Consider the following 24,243-nt stretch of genomic DNA (forward strand, 5'->3'; position numbering starts at 1 on the left):
CTACGATGAGGCCGACTACGACGTAGGCCCTCGGCTATTAACCAGCTACGCTGTAGCATAATATTTTGTGATTAGAATGGTACCCAGTTTTGGGAAAGTGTGCAGTTGAAAACACTATTCTTTTGAGTTAATTACTACATAATAAGCAAAAACTAAATTCATCGCAGGTTATACCTGAGCGTGGTAGTGCCATCTGTGAGGTGGGTCATAAACTAAAAGGGTAGCCATTATATTTTTATATTTTGAGGAACTATCATTTACTACCTTTCTTTGGAGGAAGCTGCAAAACGAAATCATTTTGTTATGTGCGTTATGAATCTTACTGTATAAATGTGTAGGTAATGTAGTGAGTTACTCGCCAGTACTTCGAATTACCTCACATTAATCTGCAAATAAGTATGGTACTTTTAAGGCTTTTTTTTTGTCTGCTGCATGAATTAGAAACCTGGCACAATAACATGATAGAGGAATGTTGGTTAAATAATTAGATGTGAGCAGCTGGTGAGCAGAGATGTGTACACGTAGATCGTTGCATAGTTGATATGCGCACGCATATACGTGGTTCGGGGCGGCGGCGGGAGCGGTGCGGCGTCGCGCCCTGCCGCCGCGATCAATACCGCGCTGACGTCAGAGCACGGCGGCGCGCCATTGGCCCGCCCGGCATTATTAAATAAACCTCCGAGTGGAGTGGCGCGCCGAGCGTCGCGCCGCGGGCACAGCACCGCAGCACGCGGCGGGCCCGCGCACCGCTCGCGGCTCGCCGCCCGCCATGGCCGACATGCCGGACCTCTCGCACCTCACGCCCGAGGAGCGCGCCATCATCGAAGGCGTCATGATGCGACAGCGCCAGGAGGAGCAGCGCGAGCACGAGATCATGAGGTGTGCCCACGTACCCCGCGCCCCGCGCCCCTCCCGTGTCGCCATCTACACATTCGACGTACTGCACCACTGTTATTTGTGAAAGTGCTGTGATCCTATCCTTAACTGTACCATTCGGATGCTATTTTTGATAGCCATTGCACATTGTTCGCTGCAAAGTTTAACCCGCTATTGTGTTGTCAGATCCCATTCAGTACTACGTACAGCTATATACCAGTATCTATCTCGAGCGAGGACGAGTACATAAGTACGGTTCAGTATTGACGTAGATAAACAGCTACCTAAGTGCTTAACTTTCTTTATATGCAAAATTTTTCTTACACTTTTTGCCTATATCAGAAATTTTCTTGGTGCTCCCAAGGAACTAAAAGCAAAAACGGGTTATAATAGCCAGTGTAGTGTCGCATAAAAATTATATGCTGATTTTAATGACGCACCCCTATAAATTATAATACAATAATTAAATTACAACCGTTTTCTTCACGGTAGGTAATATGTTTTCCTACAGTGAGACTTTTCATTCCGGATTAAAATTAATCAATATCGAGTGTGGCATTATATTGCACAATGGGGCATCTATTTTATCGAGTTAGTGTTTCAAACAAGTGTGCAAATTGAATTGCTCATAGTCGATTTCCGAGTCGAACTTAGCAGAGGGAGCATATTATTGCGATTTATTTATCTGACCTACTTTTTGACCTACATTAGAGGTGGCTTTAATTTTGGATAAGATACTTCAGTCACACAATAGAATCGCGAGGAATAGGACAATCGAATTGATATTGGAGTTCGATTAAATGGATAACTACGGTTAGTTTCGGGGAGATTTCGAATAATGTGGATTCTGTCTATGAAGTAACAATTTTGAAGCTTTATTGATTTCGGAATAAGAAGAGAATCCCAAGTAGCTACGCCAAAAATAACTGAAACTTGTTCGTTTCTGAAGACTCGCTTTGTAGGTAATCCATTCTTATTGTGCGCTAATACTACTGGTTAAAATATCTTATTTTCCTACAAATCAGTTAATTCGTCAAAGTGGGCAGTTCCCGTTTACATACGAAATCTCAGGAGATAGTTGTAGTTGCATTCGAATTTGCACAATGAAACTGCACTCAACTAGCCAATCTTTAAAGATTGGCTTTCGTGGAAGTTTCAATAGTTAGTGCAAAGACTTTGATATCTTAAAGACTGTTGACATACAAGCGATGTGCTTTAAATTATGCATCTGATTACGCTGCGTCTCTATAGTATATAACAACTGAATGTTACCCTATGTTATACCATAGTGAAATCTAAAGATAGAGGGGGAGGGATATCTCTAGAGATGTAATTATTAAAGAACTTAATTCGCACAAGTGAAGCATGTATAATAACGGGCTCGTATTGGCGCAGACGTAAGCAAGATGAAGTCACAGTGCTGGAGCAGACGATCCGGACTCGCAATGAGATGCACCGCGCCGCCGGCGTAGAGCTCGCAGCCACCTGCCACATCTGCCTCAAGACTAAGTTCGCGGACGGCGTCGGCCACTCGTGCCATTACTGCCGAGTGAGGTGCTGCGCTCGGTGCGGGGGCAAAGTCACTCTCCGTTCTAACAAGGTTAATCATATTTTTTTAAGAACCAAGTGCTGTCATGCTATTGTGCATTTAGACCTTTGTTTTGCACTCAAAGATTACAAGAAATTACTTATAATACTAAAATAATCACATAAAGCATATCTATAGCAACTGTCGTTGTTGCAGGTTATTTGGGTATGTATACTGTGCCGTAAGAAACAAGAGTTATTATCAAAAACTGGACAATGGATCCACAAAAGTGCTGGCCAGGATTCAATGTTATGGCGTATGGAAAATGATCTAAGAGGTCTACCACCACAGCCAGACGGGTCATTTGATAAAAGACCAAAACTAGAACGGGCACACAGCGCCGCAGAGAAAGAAAATCTGCCACTTCAGAGATCTGGCAGTGCTCTCCGTCGCCAGTACAGTCAACAAGAGCAAAGGTGTTATGGTGAACTTGAAGGATTGGCTAGAACTCATCCGCATCTAGTACACCCGAGACAAAAGGCTGCATACGGGGTGGTCGAGACGGGGGTAACTCCCTCCACCCAGTTGTTGCCGCTCACGCCAGCGTCACACCCCCTCCTCCCGCCTCGGTCTTCCTCTTCGGATGACGAAGTTCCCGAGTGTGTTTCCGACGAAAACGACGAGTATCGTGATCGCGGTAAGTATGCACGCTGACCCGACATCCATCACCCAATCCTGTCACTTGTAACACTACAAGATCCTTTCCATCCAAGCTAATTTTGTTTATCAACCCTACACACAACACAACACCACAAACACATTAAGTAGGTATACTTTAGCCGTATACATAACGTTTTTCATGTTCATCTCTGGCATTACGCAATGATAAAGTTAAGGTGTTCCGTGCGAGGTGTTCATTAATTTAAGTAGCCTCAGGTAATTGTGATTGTTAGTTATCTAAGTATTATTATATTTCACTGAAACTGATAGTGTTGAGCACCTAAACTTATCTGTATCCATAGATGTAATCCATCACGTTAATTCATGTAGTCAATTATATTCGTGTTCCATTGTAACATTTTAGAGCCCGAATATTATTACAAATCAAAACATAAACACTTTATTTGCTCAATCAGTCTTATTTTCAGAGATCTTCAAGTCAAAGGTTTCAAACCTGGCACACAGGAGAACAGTGTGGTGCTGGGTTTGGAGCTGTCTTGTAATGTAATCGTTTGCCGCCACGTACGTTTTGCTTGTTAACCATGCCCATGTGCGCGCCCGGTAGCCTCGCGAGACATACGGCGCTCTGGCGACGCGTGCCCTCACCACGCCATCCCCTGTTCGCAGGTACAAATAATGATAAGAGCAGTTCCGAGAGTTCCAGAAGCCAGCGTCAGACGATGTTAAACGAGAAAATGAATAAATTCTTATCGGTGAGAGGGCGAGTTTTGTCGGGATCTTATCTACTTATGCGTTGTAATTATATTGCTGAAGTTTAGATGTGATGATCAGTATTACTGTTACGTAAAACACTTCTTTCTCTGGTGGACAAATTGTGATGACTGTTGATAACGTCCTATCTCTTCGAAGACACCCGTCTTCATAACTATCTAAAGAAGAGCATTCACTCATTTATCAGGTTTAAGTCACAATAGAAAGAGAAATATAGAACTTATTGCTGCATTATTTGGAATTCTTAAACTAAAATTGGTGAATGTACTTCTCTTTTAAGTTTTCTGTTGTTTGAACCAAAAATGTCGTTTCATTACTGAATCTTATTACTTATTTTAATAATTCCACGGTACCTTTCAATTCTACTAGGCTTTCGCACTATATTTATGGTTCAAACAAACGCATGCTTGGGCGAAAAGAAGTGTACTTGTTCATATTTTTACTATAAATCCGTTAGAATTGTTTGTGGTCGTGTACTTTATTTTATTGTTGCTGTTTTACTGTCTTACTCGAATAAGTTTGACACATTCTTTCCGCTTGTGCGTGATGATCACCGCTTTCAATTAATTTATTTTAAATGAAATTAAAAACACGCCGTATTAGCTTATTAATTTAAATGAAATTCGTTAAAGTTAAGTCTCATTACACATGCCGTGAGGAATAAACAAATGGGCAGTACATTTTGTTCGACATGTAGAAATTTTCACAAAATAGGAGTATCAAAACTTAGGTACCGGGCGCGTACATGCGCGTGGGTCCATAACAAGAACGGACGCGGGCGATGTCAACATGCCTTTATAGGTAAACGTTGTTACTCATTCGATATCATTCTTAGGACAACTAGAGGCATGTGCTCCAGTTCGGCACCCGCATCTGCGTAGCGCCAACGTGGCCGCCAACAATTATTACAATTTGATTAATCATTCGCCGGCCGATTACGAGGCAGAGGCGCGCGGTCCATTCGACGTGGCCAGGACCGGACCGTCAGGTGGACGCAGTTTCGATTCTGTGACCGACTGCCGGTGGCGGGCCCGCGACGATGGCGAAGGTGCGTATCTACGCCCGTACGCACCAGAAGAGGGCCCGCGCCCAGATCGAGCTGTGTATAAGAGTGCCTATTTGTGGGAGGACTCCTCAGACAATAGACGGTTCACTGAGAGGAGAAAAAAGACCGTTCGCTTTGACGGGCACGAAGGCGCCGCGACGTTCCCGCGCGGCGGCCGCGACGCGTCTGGCGCGCCACACGACTGGGCCGCGCTACGCTGGGAGCCCGAGCGCCAGACCAGCCAGGACTCCGCCACCAAAGACTCGGGCATCGATACCTCTAGCACCTTCACCTCCAGTGAAGATTCGAACAGAGGCGATTGCCCTAAGGTACAGACCGTTTCACATTGTGTCGGTTAGTTGCTTCAAATTAGTTCTAATTTACCTATTATATAGTTCAGTTTGCGGTTTGATTATGCATATCTTTTATAACATATAGGAAATATTTACAGACTATAGACTTTTTGTAACTGAATGAAATATTTTATTTGAAAACAGTTCTTGATTGCGTGAGGCTTGATTAAAGATTAAATTGTAATTATTCCACGTTCCTTTAAGTCTAGTTGAAACTCAAGTTAGGTCTAAACTTTGTACATACAAGACACAAAAGTTAATAAATAGAAAACTGTATAGTTCACTTTAACAATTAATTATTTAGTAGGATAGTAAAGCGCGTGTAGACAATATTAATTTCGAAGGATATTATTGGCTGTAGCATGATTGCATTGGCGAGCATGCATTACATCCTCTCTATGTTGAGTGTGCACTTTCTTGTAAATTACACGGTGTTAAAGCTTCGTGGAGTAGCTGTTACTGTGCTGTTATGTACCGTTTAACATATTTAAACAGTATTCATTGATTTATGCTCTTAGTGTAGTGAGACTGATGATTGAATTGGCTGGTATTGTGTACAGTTCCCGCTGAGCTGGCAGGTGTCCGCGGACGGCACTCGCATGATCGGTCACATGGTGCTCCGGAAGAGCGTCGTGGAAGGGAGCTCACACTCTTCAGCGGCTATCCTCGGTCTGAAGGTGGTGGGAGGGAAACTGCTCCCGGACGGCACGAGGGTCGCAGTGGTGGAAAAGGTCAAAAAAGGTTCCATTGCTGACTTAGAAGGACAACTTAGAATAGGTGAGTGTATAATGCCTATGGTTTATATTGATTGCAATGTACTGGACAATGGCAAGTAAAGTTGTTAACGCTGTTAAACAGTAGGTATGTAATGCTGATGATGTCCTCCCAGCCAATTATCGGCTACGGCGGCTGATCTCATGTCAAGAGATCGCGCAGTTGGTTAAAACTGCGCAGGACATATTATAGTGCACAAGCATTTGCGCAGATACAGGTGCACTCACTATTCTTTCACTCTCATCTCCCGAAGTGACGGCAATCCGACACGACCGGAGAGAGATCAGCTGTAGGTATGTATTTATGTAATGACAATACCGAGTTTGCACACAGGTGACGAGGTCCTGCAATGGAACGGGGTGCCTCTTCAAGGGCGGAGCGCGGACGAGGTGGCGGCGGTTGTAGCTGACAGTAAGCACGACTTGCACGTGGAGTTAGTGGTGTCGCGACCCCTGACTGCCACGCGCACGCCCGCTGTGCCGTGGAGAACACACAAAGGTGAATTGAAATAACTATCGATCCGTCATTATATTAGCTTTCAATCTTAACTGATGTAGCTGTCTAGTGTCTGCTTATTTGACCTTTGCAACTAAGATACATAAATACTTATGTATAGGTATCTATTATTTTCGCAAATGCAGTCCCTATTAAAGGCGAATATCTCTAAACGAGTTTTAATGGTTCTTTTGCACCTAAAAACAAAATGAGTGAATGATGTCCAGGCATACAAAGCGAAAGCATTTTTGCAGACACACTACACAGGTGCTACTTCTTCACTCTCATTGCCCGATGGGAAAGTAAACCGTCTCGACCGAAGAGAGATCAGACATTTAAATGTTGAACGGGTTTATCAACCATGCTTAGTAGCCATAAACATTTCCTTTTAAGAGTTAAGTTTGTTCTATGTACGCAGAAGTATACACGGAAGTGATGGGGGGTTGCGAGAAGCCCAGCGTTTTGGTGACGTCACCGGGCTCCCCTGACGTGCACTCTCGGCGCCGGCCCGCGAGATATGGTAACCACCACAACGCTAACGTTGCCGGACGCATTCAGGTAAGTGAATTCTGCTAACTTACCGCAATTTTATAAATTTCGATGTTTGCCAATACTGACTTAGACTGTCTGACAATACAGGACTTATTCAGTTTAATATAGTTCAAAGTATACTTAAATCTAAAGTAACATGATAAAGATATTTTTTTTGTGTGTACCAACCCTTAAAGCTCATAGCTACTGTACCGATTTGAAAAGATATTTCACTGTGTGGAAGCTTCACTATCTCCGAAAAACATCATCATCCTCCTCCGAGCCTTTTCCCAATCATGTTGGGGTCGGCTTCCAGTCTAACCGGATTCAGCTGAGTACCAGTGCTTTACAAGAAGCGACTGCCTATCTGACCTCCTCAACCCAGTTACCCGGGCAACCCGATACCCCTTGGTTAGACTGGTGTCAGACTTACTGGCTTCTGACTACCCGTAACGACTGCCAAGGATGTTCAATGACAGCCGGGACCTACAGTTTAACGTGCCATCCGAAACACAGTCATTGGTGTCTAAGATATACTTAGAAAGTACATACAAACTTAGAAAAGTTGCATTGGTACTTGCCTGACCTGGGATCGAACCCGCTCCCTCATACTTGAGAGGTTGGTCCTTTACCCACTAGGCCACCACGACTTCACTATCTCCGAAGAACATAAGGCTATATTTATCGGAATACGAGAAGAGGTTCCTTATGGAACTGGGTGAAAAATGAGATTTTTGGATTACCGCTCATATTCAAATAACTTCATAATAACGCTTATGATCTGCCAGAAATAAACAATTAGGTAGTTATGTGCACCCCTTACCACTTACGCAGCAAAGTTGGAAATGTAGGTCTGTACTAAAAGAGCACGCCAGAACCACTAATATTCGGGCGTAGTTCCAGGGCCAAACCTATGTTATTAATCTGGCGCAATTCCAATCCGAGCTTACTCAGTTTTATTGAGAATTTTGTAACAAAAACTTAACTAGGTCAACTCGCCCATCCACAGTGAACCACAGCTAGTTGAAGATATGTTATTAAGCTATAATGTACGTGTATCAGTTGTATCCCTAAGAGGGCATTTCAATTATTGTGGCCAGTTCAAGCATTATGAGATAACATACTAGCAGTTTCACCGGCATTCCGGATCTTCACGTTCCCGGGTCAAATATAGCCCATATATATACTTTGTGTTTAATTTTAATAAATATTCGTGTGATTTTGACATTTCTTTTCCATTCACAACAGCTGAAAATATACTTCGACGTGACCGCAACGCAGCTGTGTGTCACAGTCGTATCAGCGAGCGGACTCACACCTCGGCCCGACGGTTCCCCTAGATGCCCGTACGCAAAAATATTCCTACTGCCCGACAAAAGCGAGAAGAGCAAGCGAAGAACGAAAACCTTAGCCAACACATTAGAACCACGATGGAATCAAAACTTTATTTATTGCGGAATTCGCATTACAGACATAAAGAGAAGAACTTTGGAGGTAAATATTGCACCCTGACATTTTAAAAAGTCCCTTGGGCAAGTAAAAATATTTCTATTCAAAATGACTCGTATTATTTTTAGGTTACCGTGTGGGATTTAAATCGTTACGGCCCAAACGATTTTCTCGGCGAAGTCCTTCTGGATTTAGACACCATTGTAATGAACCATGAACCTACATGGTATACGTTGAAGCCACACGAGGAGATGGGAAGCTTTAGCGTGAGTTGTTTTTAAATTAGGAAAATAAGTGCGTTTACATTTTTAACGAAGCCAGTTTCATTGAAAGTCCTTTTCAGCTTTTGGGAAAAGCAATAATTTTTACTTGGTTCTTAAAAAAATCATGAAGCTTCAAACAATTTTTCACGATAACACTATCAATCAGTCATAATTTCTGAAAAATTCTGAATAAAAAATCCTGAAAATTCAATTCAAATGAGAAATCGTTAGCCTTTTCATCGTCCCACTGCTGGGCACAGCCCTCCTCTCACATGGAGAAGGTTGAGCGTTAATCACCACGCTTGCTCAATGTGGGTTGGTGATTTCAGACTTTAGAGTCCAGGTTTCCTCAAGATGTTTTCATTTACATTTTTATCAGCCAGTGAGAATCACATCAAAAATAATTTAAAAATGTTTTTTCTTACCAGAGATACCGCGAAGACGAGGCAGACGGCGAGCACCTGTCTCCGCCGTCGACGTCGACGTCGCGGCTGTCGGATTCCGACACGCCGAGCGAGTGCGACCTGCGGCGCCACCACTCGCTGTCCAGCCTCGCGTCCAGCTCCAGTCCGCCGCCGCCGCATGATGTAAGCAGTTCCTTTAAACTTTACATCTATATATTTATATTGTACCTCTATATATCTTATATAATAAAAGAAAGTCATTAACATTACACATTTTATAACTCAAGAATGGCTGAACCGTGGAAATTAGTAGGCTACGGGAAACAGTAAAATATAAAGAGGAAAACTTTATCTGCTTGATTGTAATGGATAAACCCAAAAATTACTGGACCGATTTTAAAAATTCTTCCACCATTAGAAAGCTACATTAGTAGAAAAAATATAAATGCTACGCGCTACGCCCTAAATAAAATTGAAAATGGGCAGGATGATAAAAAAAGATTTCCACGTTCCTTAAGAGGACGAATTGGAATTTTTGGCGCCAAGGATTTCAATTTTTCTCAGTAAATACAAAACGGATCAAAATACAACTTGGTTACCTGAAAGTTCATGATATAAACCTTATTTTGTTAGAAGTAGAAACATGATTAGGTAACTTTTATACCAGAGAAAAATATATCAAACATACCTCTTTTTAAAAAGAGATTCACATATTATGGGCATACGGGACCGATTTAAGCCTCTTAACTTTTTTAGTAGTTGAGTATATACATACTCTTTAAAATTGTAGAAGGAATTTTTATCAAATTATCATTTCTAAATAATAAAATTACAAAACCATTTTGTCGCTTACGACTTTTAGTTATAAGCTAGCGCGCGTATTGTTATCCTCGCCCCGCTCAGACGCTCCGACCCCTTTTGGCGCCTTAGATGCGCGTGCCGGTTATGGAATTATTGTTGACCAATTCCTCGCCTTAAGTACCCAAAGAAATACGAATGTTTGTTTCAGCGCATGGACATGGAGGGAGCGAGATCTAACCGACGCGACATGTCGCCGGCGGGCCGCGTGCGCGCTGCCGGGATGAACAGAGAACGCGTGAGTCATAACGAACACCTACGCATACCTATAATGTTGAACTTAAGTATATACTCGTTTGCATGATAAGGTGTACGCCCAACACCGATATACATACAAATACTAGCAGTTTGTAGACACGAAGGGTTCGAATCCCCAAAGATATAAATATTGTACCAACTTATTTGCATGACTTCCAGATACGATTTTCCTGAGGACTTTTTCTCAGTATTCCTTACAAGATGCACAAATAAATTGTGTTATATCCAAGACAGTGGCCAATGCATGTACATAACCTAATTTAACATATAAGGACATCCGACGCACGTAAGTATAAACCAACAACCAACAAGTTTTAGCTTCCATCGACACGATGCCATGGTCAAATGCAGGTATGACGTAACGTCTATCTCATCATGTCCACTTAATGTAGTACACAGTAGTAGTAGCTTTACTAACTGAAAATTGTTTGCGTAGCACAGTCGCCTTCCTTCTAAATCTTGATGCGAAGCGAAATGTTTAGTAGCAAAGCTGTATTGATGATGTGTTAGTATATTGAGTTAGTGGTACTGACGCGCTGGTGTTTGCGTAGAGCGGCGGGTACAGCGTGGCGCGCTCGCAGTCGGCGGCGGGCGTGGCGCGGCCGGCGCGGGCTCGCAGCAAGTCGCCGCGCCGCTCGCTGTCGCCGCCCGCCGACCGCGACGGCTGGCGCTACACAGGTGCCGCATCGGCGCCCGCAGACTCTACCCACCAATCACGACCACGGACGCCGACACGCGACCCCGTCGGCGTTCCTAACTGTTTTCCGATTGGTCCGTGGACGTCGCAATGACAGCGGGCCTCGACCCCGCACGGAACACTGTCGTCGAGACACGCACGTTCTTTCGCCGCGTCCGCTCATCACCACTTTACTGCCACTTACTATCTCACCTCCTAGCTCTGTTCCACTTTGGTTTTGTTTCATGCATCTTCCGCTGACCTCGTCCTTATCTACCTGATATGAGCACGCTATCCATTATGGGTGTTTGTTATGCGCTGTATTCAGATTCTTTGTTGGTCTAATTGAAAAACTAAAGATTTTAAGAATTCTATGAATGCAGCGCTCTTATTAATAACAATGTGAATGTAAACCATTTCATGTTTGATACTTGCATGTCATTCTCAATCTAATAACCTAATTTATCTTTTAAAGGCAATCTTCGTAAGTTTGTTGTACATTTGTTTTGTATCTTTCTATTAACATCTTGTTTGTAATGAATGTATAATATGAATAAAAATCAAAGTTTTAATGGTTTGTAGGTCTTTAAAAAATTTTAGGACAATACGACGATGAGAAAGCAATATAATATGATTTTGCAGTGAACGAGGACCGGGGAGACGGGTCGCGGTTACCGACGCACGCGTACGCGCCGCGCTTCCAGTCGCGCTCAGCCACGGCCACGCCCACCACCAGTCCCAAGAAACGTCAACTACCACAAATACCTCATCACCAGGTAGCGCATTGTGATGTCCTCCTAGCCGATTATCGGCTACGGCGACTATTAGCCAACTACGCAGACGAGCATTTGCGCAGACACAAGTGCACTCCCTATTCCTTAACTCTCATAGCTCGATGGGACGGTAATTCGACACGACCGGAGAGAGATCAGGAGATCAGGCGCCTGAGGCGCATTGTATACACGCATCAACAGCACATACCTACATTTCTTAAAATAAATGACCTGTAATTAATTGTACCAGAAAACAATATGTATACCTACATAGTGTCTATACCCAGTTGCATCCCTTAACGACTGGATGGACCCATAACAGCTGGGGATGACAGCTATGAACAGCATGCTAGGCATGTCATCTGCCTGGCGACCCACAAGAACGAGGAAAAATTTTAAAGTATCTAAACCAAGACTTGTACCAAAGTTTACGGTATGTTTTGTCAGGGTGGGCAGAGAGCTGTGCGAGCGCAAGTGTCGGCCGACTTGGAGGAACGTAAGTGGATCGCCCCGCATCACATTGGCGCCACACTCACCTACCGCAGCACGCCACAAGGTCAATACACGCTGCCCTGTCCCAATAACCTGTCACCTTATACGTGCCCTATCGGTATTCCTGACGGTTTCAACATAAGTATACATATGTATACTACGTAAAGAAGCAAGTCTGTGATGCCAGCACTTATAACCACATATGACAAACGGTCAGGAATATCCTTCGCGTGTATGGTCAGCTTTACTTACACTCTACACTTGCCTACCTGAATTAGTACCTATGTCCATTTCTATGTCTATGTCAAATTCGTGTTCAGAAAGGATGTACGAACGTTCGAAGTTCACGAAATTAACTACACTACCCTGTTTTGTGGAAAAGATGTCTACAGCCCCTTTTCTTAATATCCTGCATTTTATAAGGACAGTCATAATGTTAAAATAGTATTGTGATAAATTGAACATCATTAACTACAGAAGATGATGTGTATTGTGAGTAACGTGTCTTTAAACTTGTATATCAGTGAGTACAATTATAATGTAGGGTGGGAAAGACATTACGCAGGACTGTCGGACTCCGAGCTGGCAGCGCGGAGCGGCGGAGGCGCGGGCGCAGGCGGCTGGGCCCCGCGGCGGCGCCTGTCGCCCGACAACGCCGCGCAGGACTCCGACCTCGAGTCCGTCGCGTCCGTCACCTCCAGCGCCTTCAGCACGCAGTCCGAACGACCTCGCCCTACCAGAATGCTCAGGTATATCGAGACAACTGTCTACGACCAATCTAATATTGTTATAGGTACTGCTAACAATTTTAAATAATCTAGATCTACACACGATCCAATCAGCTGAATATCAAGAGAGTCGAAGTAAAAAGGCTATTATTGATATAACTTTACAGCCGGAAGCGAATACTCCCTCCTCATAGTACATCTTCCTCTTGCGATAGTGCTACCCCTGCCCCTCAGGCTCGATTCCGCCGTACTGATCGTACCTGTCACCGGCTACTGCCGTACATTAGTATCCCGGCGGGTGCGGAGCGCGCGGTGCGGCGCCGGCTGCGCGCGCGCGCCGACACGCTCCCCGCGCCGGCACTGAGCCACCGCGCTCGCCCCACCCGCCGCCTGCGCCGCATACTCGCTCGCAGCCGCTCTGCCGGCTCCTGCACTCGAGACTGCTCCCACCGGCACGCTTACGAACGAAGTCACAGCTGTCCCGAATATCCTGTTTACACGAATACATATAAAATTACTGAAAATCAAAAAGATTACATTTTTCACATGGAACTATCGCGAGCACCGAAACCCGCACTTGTTACAACCATTTCAATAAATAGAGAACAAAGGACTCTACCCACGAATGTATATTATGGCCCACCGCCAACACAAGTACATAATGTTCATCCTTGTAGGAACGAAATACAAATACAGACCGAATCTATCAATTGTTACTCGGAATTGGCTCCTACCGTCGCCCCAGATAATCCAAACAAGGGCATTAGACGAAGGAGACTTCCTAATATAGCAAGTTTACCTAATCCGCGCATTAGGTCACTTCCTGATATTCCTATCGTTAATAAAGGTAAAACACCTAGTCAGAACTTAGCATTAAGAAGTAGTACCATAGATGTTGTCCAAAAAGGACCAATGCTTTACAACTATCACGATCATGAGAGCAACGACAATGAAGCTGAAACAACAATCCATGTGAACAGCGAAAAATTAATAGCTGATTCAGAAAACCAGGAATTCGAAACACTGGAGCTAGACGCACTTCAATCGATAAACCTAACAGACCACAATCCTATTATAACCCAAATTAGTCGAAAAAAGTTTCTTTCACTCGATTTAAAAACCAATTATGATCAGAAGAGTCCCAGCGAATCGAATTTGCTAGATATCAGTAACAATCAAGAAATAGTCAGCAATCATAATGATGACCTCCCTACTAAATTAGATAAAAAAGATAAACCGAAAATAGACCGCAGACGAAATTCCGATTCACTGGTGACATTAAAAAGCTCACCCCAAGAACTATCGACGCCTGATCAAATTAAAAATATGTTTAAGAGAGTCAGCATAACTTCAAAAAATAATTTGCTAGACGCGCCTGCTGAATCTGAAGTTGAAGATAAGGGTTCAAAAAAATTCTGCAATAGTGTAAGCATAAACGAAGTTCCCACTTTCCAAGAATATCGCTCGCCCAACTCCCTTTCCCCCCAATCCAGTATCGATTTCTCGTTCAAAAAACCTTTGCCATCCATTATTAAGAAAGCTCGCACCCGGTCGTATTCTATAGCTGCGACATATCATCTAGATCGAGAATTTAGTATTATGGCTAATTCTATGTCTGTTGCTCTTTCTCCCCCGAACCTCGGCTCGCCCCGTCGTGCGCTCACTCCCGTCGCCTCACACCTGCCACTTGATGACACTCATCAAAACATTCATGATGCGGCGATGGCAACCCCCACGTCGGACAAACCTGGCGACGCAACGTCTCAACCAACACGTTCAACGCCCGAAACGAATAATCACCGACGTGATATTTCCCTTTATAAAAAACAATCTAAAAAACATGAAAAACCTCCGCATCGACGAAATTCAAAACGCAGTAATGACTATGGTGGACGGGAGAACGGACGCGGCAATGGTAGCAATCAACAGCAACAGCCACTAGAAAGACGAGAATCACGTCGGGGTCAATTTACTCGGAGTCTGAGTAACGCAGATGTACCACCGGACGAAAAAGCGGGTAAGTCGGAATATACTATACGAGTGATTAGATTCCCAATACTAGCATTTTTAAAATAAGGTGTAACTTTTAACAAAGATGGCAGCCTCAGCGATACTGCTCTCGGCGGGGCGGGTGAATTGGAACCTGCTAGTGACGACGTGTTACTCAAAGCGGAACCTCGCGACTACTTCGGCCCTGGTATGGGCAAAAAAAGCAATTCCACTTCGCAACTATCAGCGACAGGTAAATCAACAGACTTCATGACAAACATTTTGATCAAATAACTATATTTTGGACCTTTGGCTGCACACAATGATTTTACAAATAAACCATAAGTAACTATTATGTAAGTGTTCATCCAATAATCACAGGACGAAAACGGAGGTTAGGTTTTGGTAAACGTGGGAAAAATTCGTTTACGGTGCAACGGAGCGAGGAAGTGGTCCCTGGCGAAATGCGAGGAGGCATGGGTGGTGTATCGCGGGCCTCCTCAGCCTCCAGCGAGAACGACGAAGACAGGTTCGCAGTGCTCAGCACCGACGACATTGACACAATAGTGTGGCACCACGACCAGGGCGGTAGCTCACCCGCGTACCACTATCCCATTATACAAAGGTCACGAAGAAACGACAGAGAGGCCATCTGCATTCAATGGATTACACAGCATGTTACAAAAAACCATAAGACAAAACATAAATGTGCAATGTCGCTTATGTAAAGTCAGCAAATGTAGAGCTTTTACTGGTAAATGTTTCTAACGTGTATTAAATATCGGAGCTGCATAGTCACAATTATCAAATGCACCTTGTTATTAGACATGCTCAAATCCCCATACGAAACTCGGGAACTAATTGTAAATGATTGGACAAGATTAAAATATAGCCCTTTCATAACGTGTCATTTAACAGTTTGTTCGTATGAACAAGTGGTTGTTCGCACAAACGCCTATGCGTTTCCATTTTCCACAACCCTTAATCATGGTTTCAGGTAATTAATTACTTGATATGCTCCAATGATACTTGGTTAATGGTGAATCAAAATTGATATTCTTGGTATCCTTAACTATTTCAAAATATGTAAATATTCACCAACCACTTACATCATTACAAAACACAGCAGCTACGTAAATATACTAATGTGAAATAATCTGTATCCATACCCAAATAATAAATAATAATAGTAAACTAACAAATCATGTATCTGAAATATGTACGTAGTTCAATCTCAGATGACTATAGAAAGGCGATTTTTTCGCTAAGGTATGATATCCAAACTCTGTAGTAGTATGTGCTTTTCGACGGGTAATAAATGTATGTTGCGCCGGTGTTCGTGTCGGCGACAGCGCGCGTGTCTCGTGTAGAGGGCGGCAGCGGCGCGCGGCGCAAGCGCTCCAGCACGGCCACCACCGCCTTCAAACGCTCGCACGAGGTGTGCGCTACCAGCCTCGTCTCCATATCTAGCTCGGAGGGATCCTCGTAAGTCGCCCGCTCGACCGCTCCGTTTTAAGCCGCAGTTTGCAAGCTGCCTGCAGATATCCATTTTTGTATGTGCGCCTCGATGTTTCTCGCGTCTTCTACATACTTTGCCCCTCTCTATGTGCCTTTCGTCTTGTCAAAGCATGATTCCAGTTATATCAATTGGTGTGTTTCACTCATAATTTTCTGTTCAGCACGCACGAGTCTTCTCTTGCATAGGCATAGCACCTTCTCGTTAAGTACCATGAGATAGCTCCATTTATCTCGTGTCTACACGACCAGTGTCCGACGTTTGTAATCATTTTCAGTCACATCTATAAGGGGAGGTGTAAATGTCGTCAGTCGAAAACAAAGCGTTCCTGCATTCATGATGCACGATTGTGTTTTGATGATAAATGTTGCCTGAAAGCCTACGGTGTATGCACTTATTTTATGGCTCGTTACACATTTTTTTCCATCTTTGTCTGTTCGATGTACACACATTCCTACATCATACATCATGCATGTGTCACCGGCATATCACTTGTCATTTCCATACTACGTTAAGGTGAACATCATTATTGCCTGCGGAACCTCGTTGTAGGGAACAGTTAACTTAGTGTATACAAAGATACTTGAACGAGAACAGGTTGGTGTGGTGTTGGTTATGAGTAAATAGAAGCATAGAACAACACATGTTACAAGTAAATAATAATTGTAGATAGATTAATACGAAGATAGAATAGAAATTGATTGTGTACAAAATTCATTATTGTTACTATATTTTTTGAACATTACCTTCATAGATATTATTCTATTTAACCCACTATAAAATCTACTACCTACCTATAGATGCAGACCATTCTCTAGCGTTTCTTGCACCTTTACACAGTTACATCTACTTTTTAGATGACTTGATATTTTGAACATAGTACCTAGTACCTGGAATCCACGTTCTTTGCCTTAACTTTACCGATCGATGCATCCGAACGACTACCGCCCTCTTCTTCACTATTGTATCAATGTTGTAAATGTTGTTTTTATAACTATTCTTTTGGTAGTGGCTAATAAAATTCTAGTCAATATTTTTACTATACATACCTCTTATACTTTTTTCACTTTTGTCTATTCCATGATCATTTTTGTTTTTTGTAAATTGGTTTTCTATTTCTAAAATAAAAGTCACAATAAATATGAATACCCTATTCTAAAAGTGTATCCGACAACAACAGGAGAGGCCTGAATCCAGTGGCGGAGCTTAAAGAATTGTTTCAACATTCTTACCCCTACCATATTTTTAAGTTGCTTTAATAGGGTAATAAGTTCACCTGTTTTTAGATGGTCTCCTGGTATGAGAGGCTCTGGTTCGGACGGAGGCGGCTTGTCAGACTTTATCGACGGCTTAGGCCCAGGACAGCTGGTCGGCAGACAGTTACTCGGTGCGCCCACGCAGGGTGACGTGCAACTGTCTATGTGTTACCAGAAAGGATTTCTCGAGGTTATTTCTGCTTGATTCTGTAAAATATAGGTTTACATTACGAAATACAATATGATATTTGTTCGAAATTCAGGATAAGCAAATAAAAAATCAAATTATTTACCGTGATAATATTGCTGCCATATATCTCCAATCTTGTGTCCATTTCCATAATGATGTATTCAAAAGCAGCAATGCGGAAGGTCCATAAGGGTCCGTTCAGATAGACCGGGTCGGAGAGCATCGGCGCGCATTTTTCTTTTCACACAGAGCGGAGCCGATCGAAATAAACCTTACTTCAAACAGTACTTAATTTTCAACGTGTTAAGAATTTGCTCTGCTCTTCGAACCGGTCTGTCTGAACGGACCCTTAAAAGTTCAGTTGTGTCTGCTAACCATATTCCATTTACCTTAACCTGCTGCATCCTTCACATTGCTAATACTACACTGATTTATCTATATTTTAGGTGGAGGTAATCCGTGCTCGTGGTCTGGTATCTCAGCCAGGCCGACGGGCCCTACCTGCGCCGTACATTAAAGTGTACCTTGTGAGCGGTAAGCGCTGCATCGCCAAGGCAAAGACGAGCACGGCGCGCCGCACACTCGACCCACTTTATCAACAAACGCTTACCTTTAGAGAAAACTTTAAAGGATGCGTATTACAGGTGAGCTATCTCATTCATTTATTTTTGCAGTGAGACATAAAATACTGAAAATACATGCGTATTTTTTTAACAGGCTACCCTTTAAAAGTAGGTTCTATATATATTTTTGTACGCGCAGGTGACCGTGTGGGGCGACTATGGACGCATAGAGGGTAAAAAGGTGTTTATGGGCGTGGCTCAAATCATGCTCGATGACCTTAACCTCTCTAACATCGTCATAGGATGGTACAAACTCTTCGGAACTACTTCATTGGTAATTATTTACTATTTCATAACTTTCAAATTGTTTTCTAAGACTTGTATGACAATTTACTAACAAAAAATATTTTATTTTTCAGTAACCAAGGTTCTACACTGCCTTCAAGGGTTAGGCGAACCTATATCACAATAAAAAAATTATAACTTGTCCAAATAATAAATTTAGTGATACTGCTTTAATATCATGATAAAACGCAAAATATCTTGAATATAGGAAATTTTCTATAAAACGAAAGGTATAAAATAATAATAATAATTTGTATTTTTATTTTCTTTTGGAATGCCTACCGGAGTTTTGAATAGATAGCATTTTATAGCAATGAAACAAATGTATAGTGTACTCAATAATATGTAATTAAGTATTAAAAGCCAAATGCAATTTATGTATATTTTTTATCCTTATCAGCCAATTTCACTACTATTAAACAAGTGCTATATAGGTATTGGGGTTTAATCTGAAATATTTATAAATTTAAACGAACTTGTGGTGAAATTGGCTGAAAATCCTACTTTATCGTTTTCATATATTTTATCTTTTAGGCATAAATAAAACCTGGGTCGATAAAAAAATAAAGTCATTATTTCCATATTTATATTCCACAGATATGTGTATAACATTTCCATATTTAGCAATCCACTTCATTGCGTCTAATACATATCAGTCTTACCGTCTGGCGTGAACAACGGTAACAAGTCCATAAAATTATAGTTTACAATCAACATTATTAATACTAGCTAGAGGAAAGAGGCTAAGTCAAATGTATATAATGTTTGATAGGTGAAGATTTCTGTGTTTATAAAATCGACATAATGAGATTTCACTCTCAACGGTGACTTATACTAAAAATAACGTAGTTAGTAAGGTACTAACCTTGATTAAAACAAAACTTGTTTAATAATCTGTAGTCCTGTACAAACTAATGTATTGGTCTATATTAAACGTCTAAAAACTGTCACAAACTCAACACTTAGTGCAACATTTGCTTGGGTTGTTTGGATGGTGAAGCCCCCGGTAGCCTGCCTTCGCCCGCCCTCTTCACGCCCGTAGATTTTATATCTGCGGAGGAAAAACATTCAATTAGGACAAAATCTACTTTTTTCTTGTAGCAAAAGACTTGATAGAAGAAAATTAATTCATAAAATTAAACAAAACACAATAACAATCGGCAAGATAAAAAAAAATCGAACAAGAAAACGCATCATAAGTCATTATTAGCTGTTTGTATCCCCCCTTACTGGTGATGCTGCAATGCTCAGGCCACTTGCAATTACACATAATAGTAACAAGCTGTGCTATTTCAAGAAAAAAAAATAAACAAACAAAAAATACAAGGTCCTATTTCCTTATTAGTCCTGGTCCAGCAAAAATAAAAATAATACAAATTATAAAATAAAGACTAAAATCGACATTCGCCGCGCTCACTATGAAGTGAACTACATCTAGTAGGCATTGACTATTTTGAAGAAAATAAAATAATGAAAAAAGAGAAGTGATAATGTACAAGTGGTGATGCGAGGCTTACCAGCGGCCGGCGTGACGTCACCGGCCCGCGCGGCGCCTAGTCCCCGGCGGGACGCGCGGGCGCCGTGGAACTGCCCTCGCCGCCTTTGCTAGTCGTTTGACTTTTTGTCACAGTACCTGTAGTGTACACAAGGTTGTGCTATCGTTCGAACGTGCGCTCTGAAAGCACTGAAAACCTTTACCGCGTAAAAAGCACGTACCTTGAAATCTCTAAAGCACTGCTGCAAAGTGAAAAATCCCGCCTGCACTTATTGATACGTATCCAAGTGTATTCCTACACATACTCATTTTAGAGTTCAATATGGTATAATACCTGCATAGCGTTATAGGAGGTTGTACAATATTGGCCGATTAAATATATGCAACTAAATGAGCATCATGCTTATACGCAATAACTCAAGCATGCGCTTGTTGTTTTCTTTGAATAGTTGTCATTCATCAAAAACAGTATCATTAAGCAGTTGCAAATTATAGTTTGGCAAATTCATAATTGACATTCGCGTGGACTGTCGGCGGCGGAGGACATAGGAGAGAAGGGAAGGCGCAGGACGGAGTCATATGACAGGAGCCTGTTGTATGTTATTTATGGAATGGTTATAAGATGAGAGAGTAGTTTCTTTGTCAACTTTATATTATGGTCGTGGATCACATCACAAATATTTTTTTAAGACAACCGGGAACAACACTGCGCCGTCAGTTGACGGTAACGCCCCCTGCCAACGTATCGCGAGTATCACAAACGAATTTTTCAAACTCTATATAGTCCTAGGTAGTACATGTACGAGACTGAAAATATTTATGCCAGTGCGACGTAGACCGGCACATACAGGTTTACAAAATAACTGATACGGATCGAAAATATAACATAAAATATTGAAACTTGCTACAACGCTGTTCCAGATTAACGCTAGAGCTGTTTCAAACTTGGGATAATCAAGTCGTTGTAGTTTGCGCATGGCGGCGCCTACGGCAAACTGAGCTAATCTGAAACCTCTCTTAGTTGCCGTAATTTTTCACATTACAAATAGTATCATCGTACAGCCAGCTTTAACATTCGAGGAACATGTACATTATTGACATGAACAACACAAGGAAGTGCAACGCGCAAAAAAATGGTAGAAATACAAGTTTACTGGGAGAAAATAAATAATGAATAGAATCCAATGCACACTGATCAAAAGCCGTGGCATAAGCCTAATTCCTGTAACTTGCGCATATCAATTTTCATTTTTCAGGGTTTTGATGCAAATGTAATAAAGGCTATTTTCGGACGTCGTAAAAGTGCAAGTGATGAAATACGAGCTTCCTTTCGTCTAAACATTCACACTATTTAACACCGTATCAATTATTATTTCTCTTTTAATAAATTATAATGCAAGATGTTACGGTAAACGTACGGTGTACGGCAAGATGTGGCGGTAGTTTATGGTGGGTCGAATATTGTTATACCCATTTCTAGAGATTTTTACCAAACTTACCAAAGTTTACAGTTGTGTATGTTTAGACGCCACCAAAAATGATAATGATATGACCGCGTTGGCATATGGAATACATAGAGCTTTACGATACAAGTCATAAAATATGGTACTCCTTGACATGTTCAAGGTTTAGATGTTAACCATCTATCTATGTAATAAATATATGAATAGTGCTACTGTTTCTATTGCAATTGTTAGGGGTCGGCGCCCATTGTTACCTTCAGCATCGCGCACAATGGCGGTATCATTGCCGCGGCATCCCTAACTTTCTTAGTCAGTAATGATGTGGACGATTTCAATAATGTAGTAGATTTAAACGAATTTTATCATCCGCAGATCGGACGGAAGTAGTTGTGCTGTGGGATCCCAAAGACAGCCTAATAGGCTTCCCAAGAGACGACAAAGGCTGCAGGCACTGCAAGTTTTTTTTTACACTTTTCTGGTAATTCATATTTTAATTCGTCGCAAAAAATACCGTGCCAACAATGGGCGCCGGCCTTTAGATTAACTGGAATTCCAACTACAATAATTTCCCATCTGCAAATTAATAGATTTAGAGATAACCAATGTACGTGAGACGCAATCCTATTGATTGCGTCTAACAGAGATCAAAACACAAATTATAATTTGTTTGATATTCACCCAAAAAGACCTGGACTAATAACGTAGGACCTTATATAAAGTTATTTGGAAGTTAGGTGAATGTTTAGTCTCTAGGGCTTACCTTGCAGCCACCTGACTTGAGTGGCTGGTCCGTAGCCTTTCTCGTTTCGTGCGGCGATGCGGAATATAATGGCGGGCTTGGTGGACGAGTCCACGTGGGCAGCGCTCAGGGAAGCTTGCGGGACAACGCATGTGTTCGCCTTGCCGCAGTAAACTCGCACGAATGCTAGTTGCGATTTCGTTGGCTCCTGCAAACATAATTTATTTCTTCATATTCAACATCTAACTCAACAAAATCTTTAAAAAAGTATAGATTTTAGAAGAAAAGTTACCTTTGATGGTGTAGTCGACCGTACTGCAAGGTACACGGAATATTCAAATATTCCTTCAGCGGCAACTTGTGGCGGTTCCCACGACAAGTGTGCACCTTCCACTGACTTCGATATTTTAATGGCCGATGGAGCGCCAGGGAAACCTGGCAAGCAGGTCTTGAAAGCAGATTCCTACGAAAAAAATATTAATTAATATACTTCTGTGACTTATGATTTTTTTAGATTTTGTTATTACTTACTGAAACGGAAATGGTAGAAAAAAAGCAATTCTATACTTACTTCACTAAACTCGCCGCGCCCGCAAGAGTTAATAGCAGCGATTCTGAATTTGTAGGCTGTGCCGTGTTCAAGCGCCGTGGTCGGTAGCCCGGTCAGGTCTGGTAGATTATCCAGTGACAAGTTCGACAGGTCCACATTTGGGTCGGAAATGTAGTTCTGGACCTAGATTTTAAAAGGGAAAATATTAGGGAGAAATTCACATATTACAGCATAGCAATAATTTTCAGAAATCTTTATAGATCTCACCGTAAACGAATTCCCTTTCACGATCCCCACAGTGTACCACGCGTCTTCGTCATGTTGCTTTGGTTCTTCCGACTCTGCCTGTAAAAGGGAATAGAACCTTTACAAGTAATCACAATAAATTTGCAAGGACTTTAAGATCAAAGCAATTGTCAACCTGAGTGTATATGCAGGACTCCAAGAGTACTTCAGTCCTTGATCACTGAGAAGTTTGAAAGAAATAGGTCACATACACTGATGCATACCTTGTTCTATTCCGTCTTATTTATATGGGTAAACTTTATTGATGACTTATTTCGACAAATTAATTAATTTATTAGAAGCTACCCAAGTGAGTACAAAATAGCAAAAAGCGAGGGGTCATTTTGTGGGCCATCAGTATAAAAATAGTTGTCAAAACGAATTCAATTAGTTTATGACACTGTTGGAACACACATGGAACTTGCTTAGAAAAAAATTAACATATAATTTTGATATAATTATATAATGACTTGGCAATGAGTTTTCTACCACCTCCTAATAAATAGTTTGAGTAAGATTATAGCAGAGAGAGTAACTTCTCTATTAATAATTTGGACGTAATTAAGTAATTCGAGACTTGCCAATTGATCTTCTATCACCTTATCGAGATAAATGGCTTGAGTAAAATGCTAACAGTGCGTTTGTACCCAGTGGCGGCCCTAGGGGTGTGCGAACTGTGCCACCGCACAGGGCCTCGCGCTTGGGGGGGCCTCGCGCTACAACCCACACCAATATAAAAAAATCATAATTAAAAATATATATATGGTCCAAGAAAAAAAAATTGCATTTTTTCTTTATTTCTAATTCATTCTTCGTTTACTTTTTGAGTCCTCAATTTAACAAAGAGTTGGAACACCAAAGTAACAAAAACAACTGGCTCTCGATCCAGTCACGGAT

At 41.9% G+C, this 24,243-nt stretch overlaps 2 protein-coding genes across 12 annotated transcripts in view; one reads left to right on the forward strand and one right to left on the reverse strand.

Annotated features, from left to right (window-relative positions):
- Nucleotides 1-19,187, forward strand: Rim (Rab3 interacting molecule). 10 transcript variants are annotated; one of them, XM_049842631.2, is made up of 22 exons: nucleotides 1-200; nucleotides 2,272-2,476; nucleotides 2,621-3,101; nucleotides 4,692-5,230; nucleotides 5,815-6,031; nucleotides 6,362-6,526; nucleotides 6,942-7,081; nucleotides 8,303-8,548; nucleotides 8,632-8,769; nucleotides 9,195-9,353; nucleotides 10,180-10,266; nucleotides 10,838-10,964; nucleotides 11,605-11,738; nucleotides 12,183-12,291; nucleotides 12,772-12,976; nucleotides 14,833-14,972; nucleotides 15,033-15,197; nucleotides 15,326-15,473; nucleotides 17,747-17,906; nucleotides 18,353-18,550; nucleotides 18,669-18,803; nucleotides 18,889-19,187. In XM_049842631.2, exons 2-22 carry the CDS (start codon nucleotides 2,327-2,329, stop codon nucleotides 18,889-18,891), a joined length of 3,846 nt encoding a protein of 1,281 aa, XP_049698588.1. In that variant the 5' UTR covers nucleotides 1-200; nucleotides 2,272-2,326; the 3' UTR covers nucleotides 18,892-19,187. The 10 variants fall into 10 exon arrangements, with proteins under 10 accessions (XP_049698588.1, XP_049698582.1, XP_049698589.1 ...); XM_049842625.2 differs by lacking the exons at nucleotides 1-200; nucleotides 15,326-15,473 and adding exons at nucleotides 671-879; nucleotides 16,297-16,429; XM_049842632.2 differs by lacking the exons at nucleotides 1-200; nucleotides 4,692-5,230 and adding exons at nucleotides 673-879; nucleotides 3,752-3,837.
- The window catches only part of LOC110371054 (host cell factor), a 9,342-nt gene continuing 4,240 nt past the window's right edge, over nucleotides 19,142-24,243 (reverse strand). The window contains exons 9-14 of one of the 2 annotated variants that reach the window (XM_064034544.1): nucleotides 23,329-23,406; nucleotides 23,083-23,244; nucleotides 22,804-22,974; nucleotides 22,533-22,719; nucleotides 20,332-20,447; nucleotides 19,142-19,865 (exon numbers count right to left, since the gene is read on the reverse strand). In XM_064034544.1, coding sequence (XP_063890614.1) covers nucleotides 20,368-20,447; nucleotides 22,533-22,719; nucleotides 22,804-22,974; nucleotides 23,083-23,244; nucleotides 23,329-23,406 — 678 coding nt within the window. In that variant the 3' untranslated portion in view covers nucleotides 19,142-19,865; nucleotides 20,332-20,367. The remainder of the gene's footprint in view (nucleotides 19,866-20,331; nucleotides 20,448-22,532; nucleotides 22,720-22,803; nucleotides 22,975-23,082; nucleotides 23,245-23,328; nucleotides 23,407-24,243) is intronic. The other variant, XM_064034543.1, reaches the window with a different exon arrangement.

This window comes from Helicoverpa armigera, chromosome 5 (assembly GCF_030705265.1).
Source record: "Helicoverpa armigera isolate CAAS_96S chromosome 5, ASM3070526v1, whole genome shotgun sequence".
Classification (NCBI taxonomy): Eukaryota; Metazoa; Arthropoda; class Insecta; order Lepidoptera; family Noctuidae; genus Helicoverpa; species Helicoverpa armigera.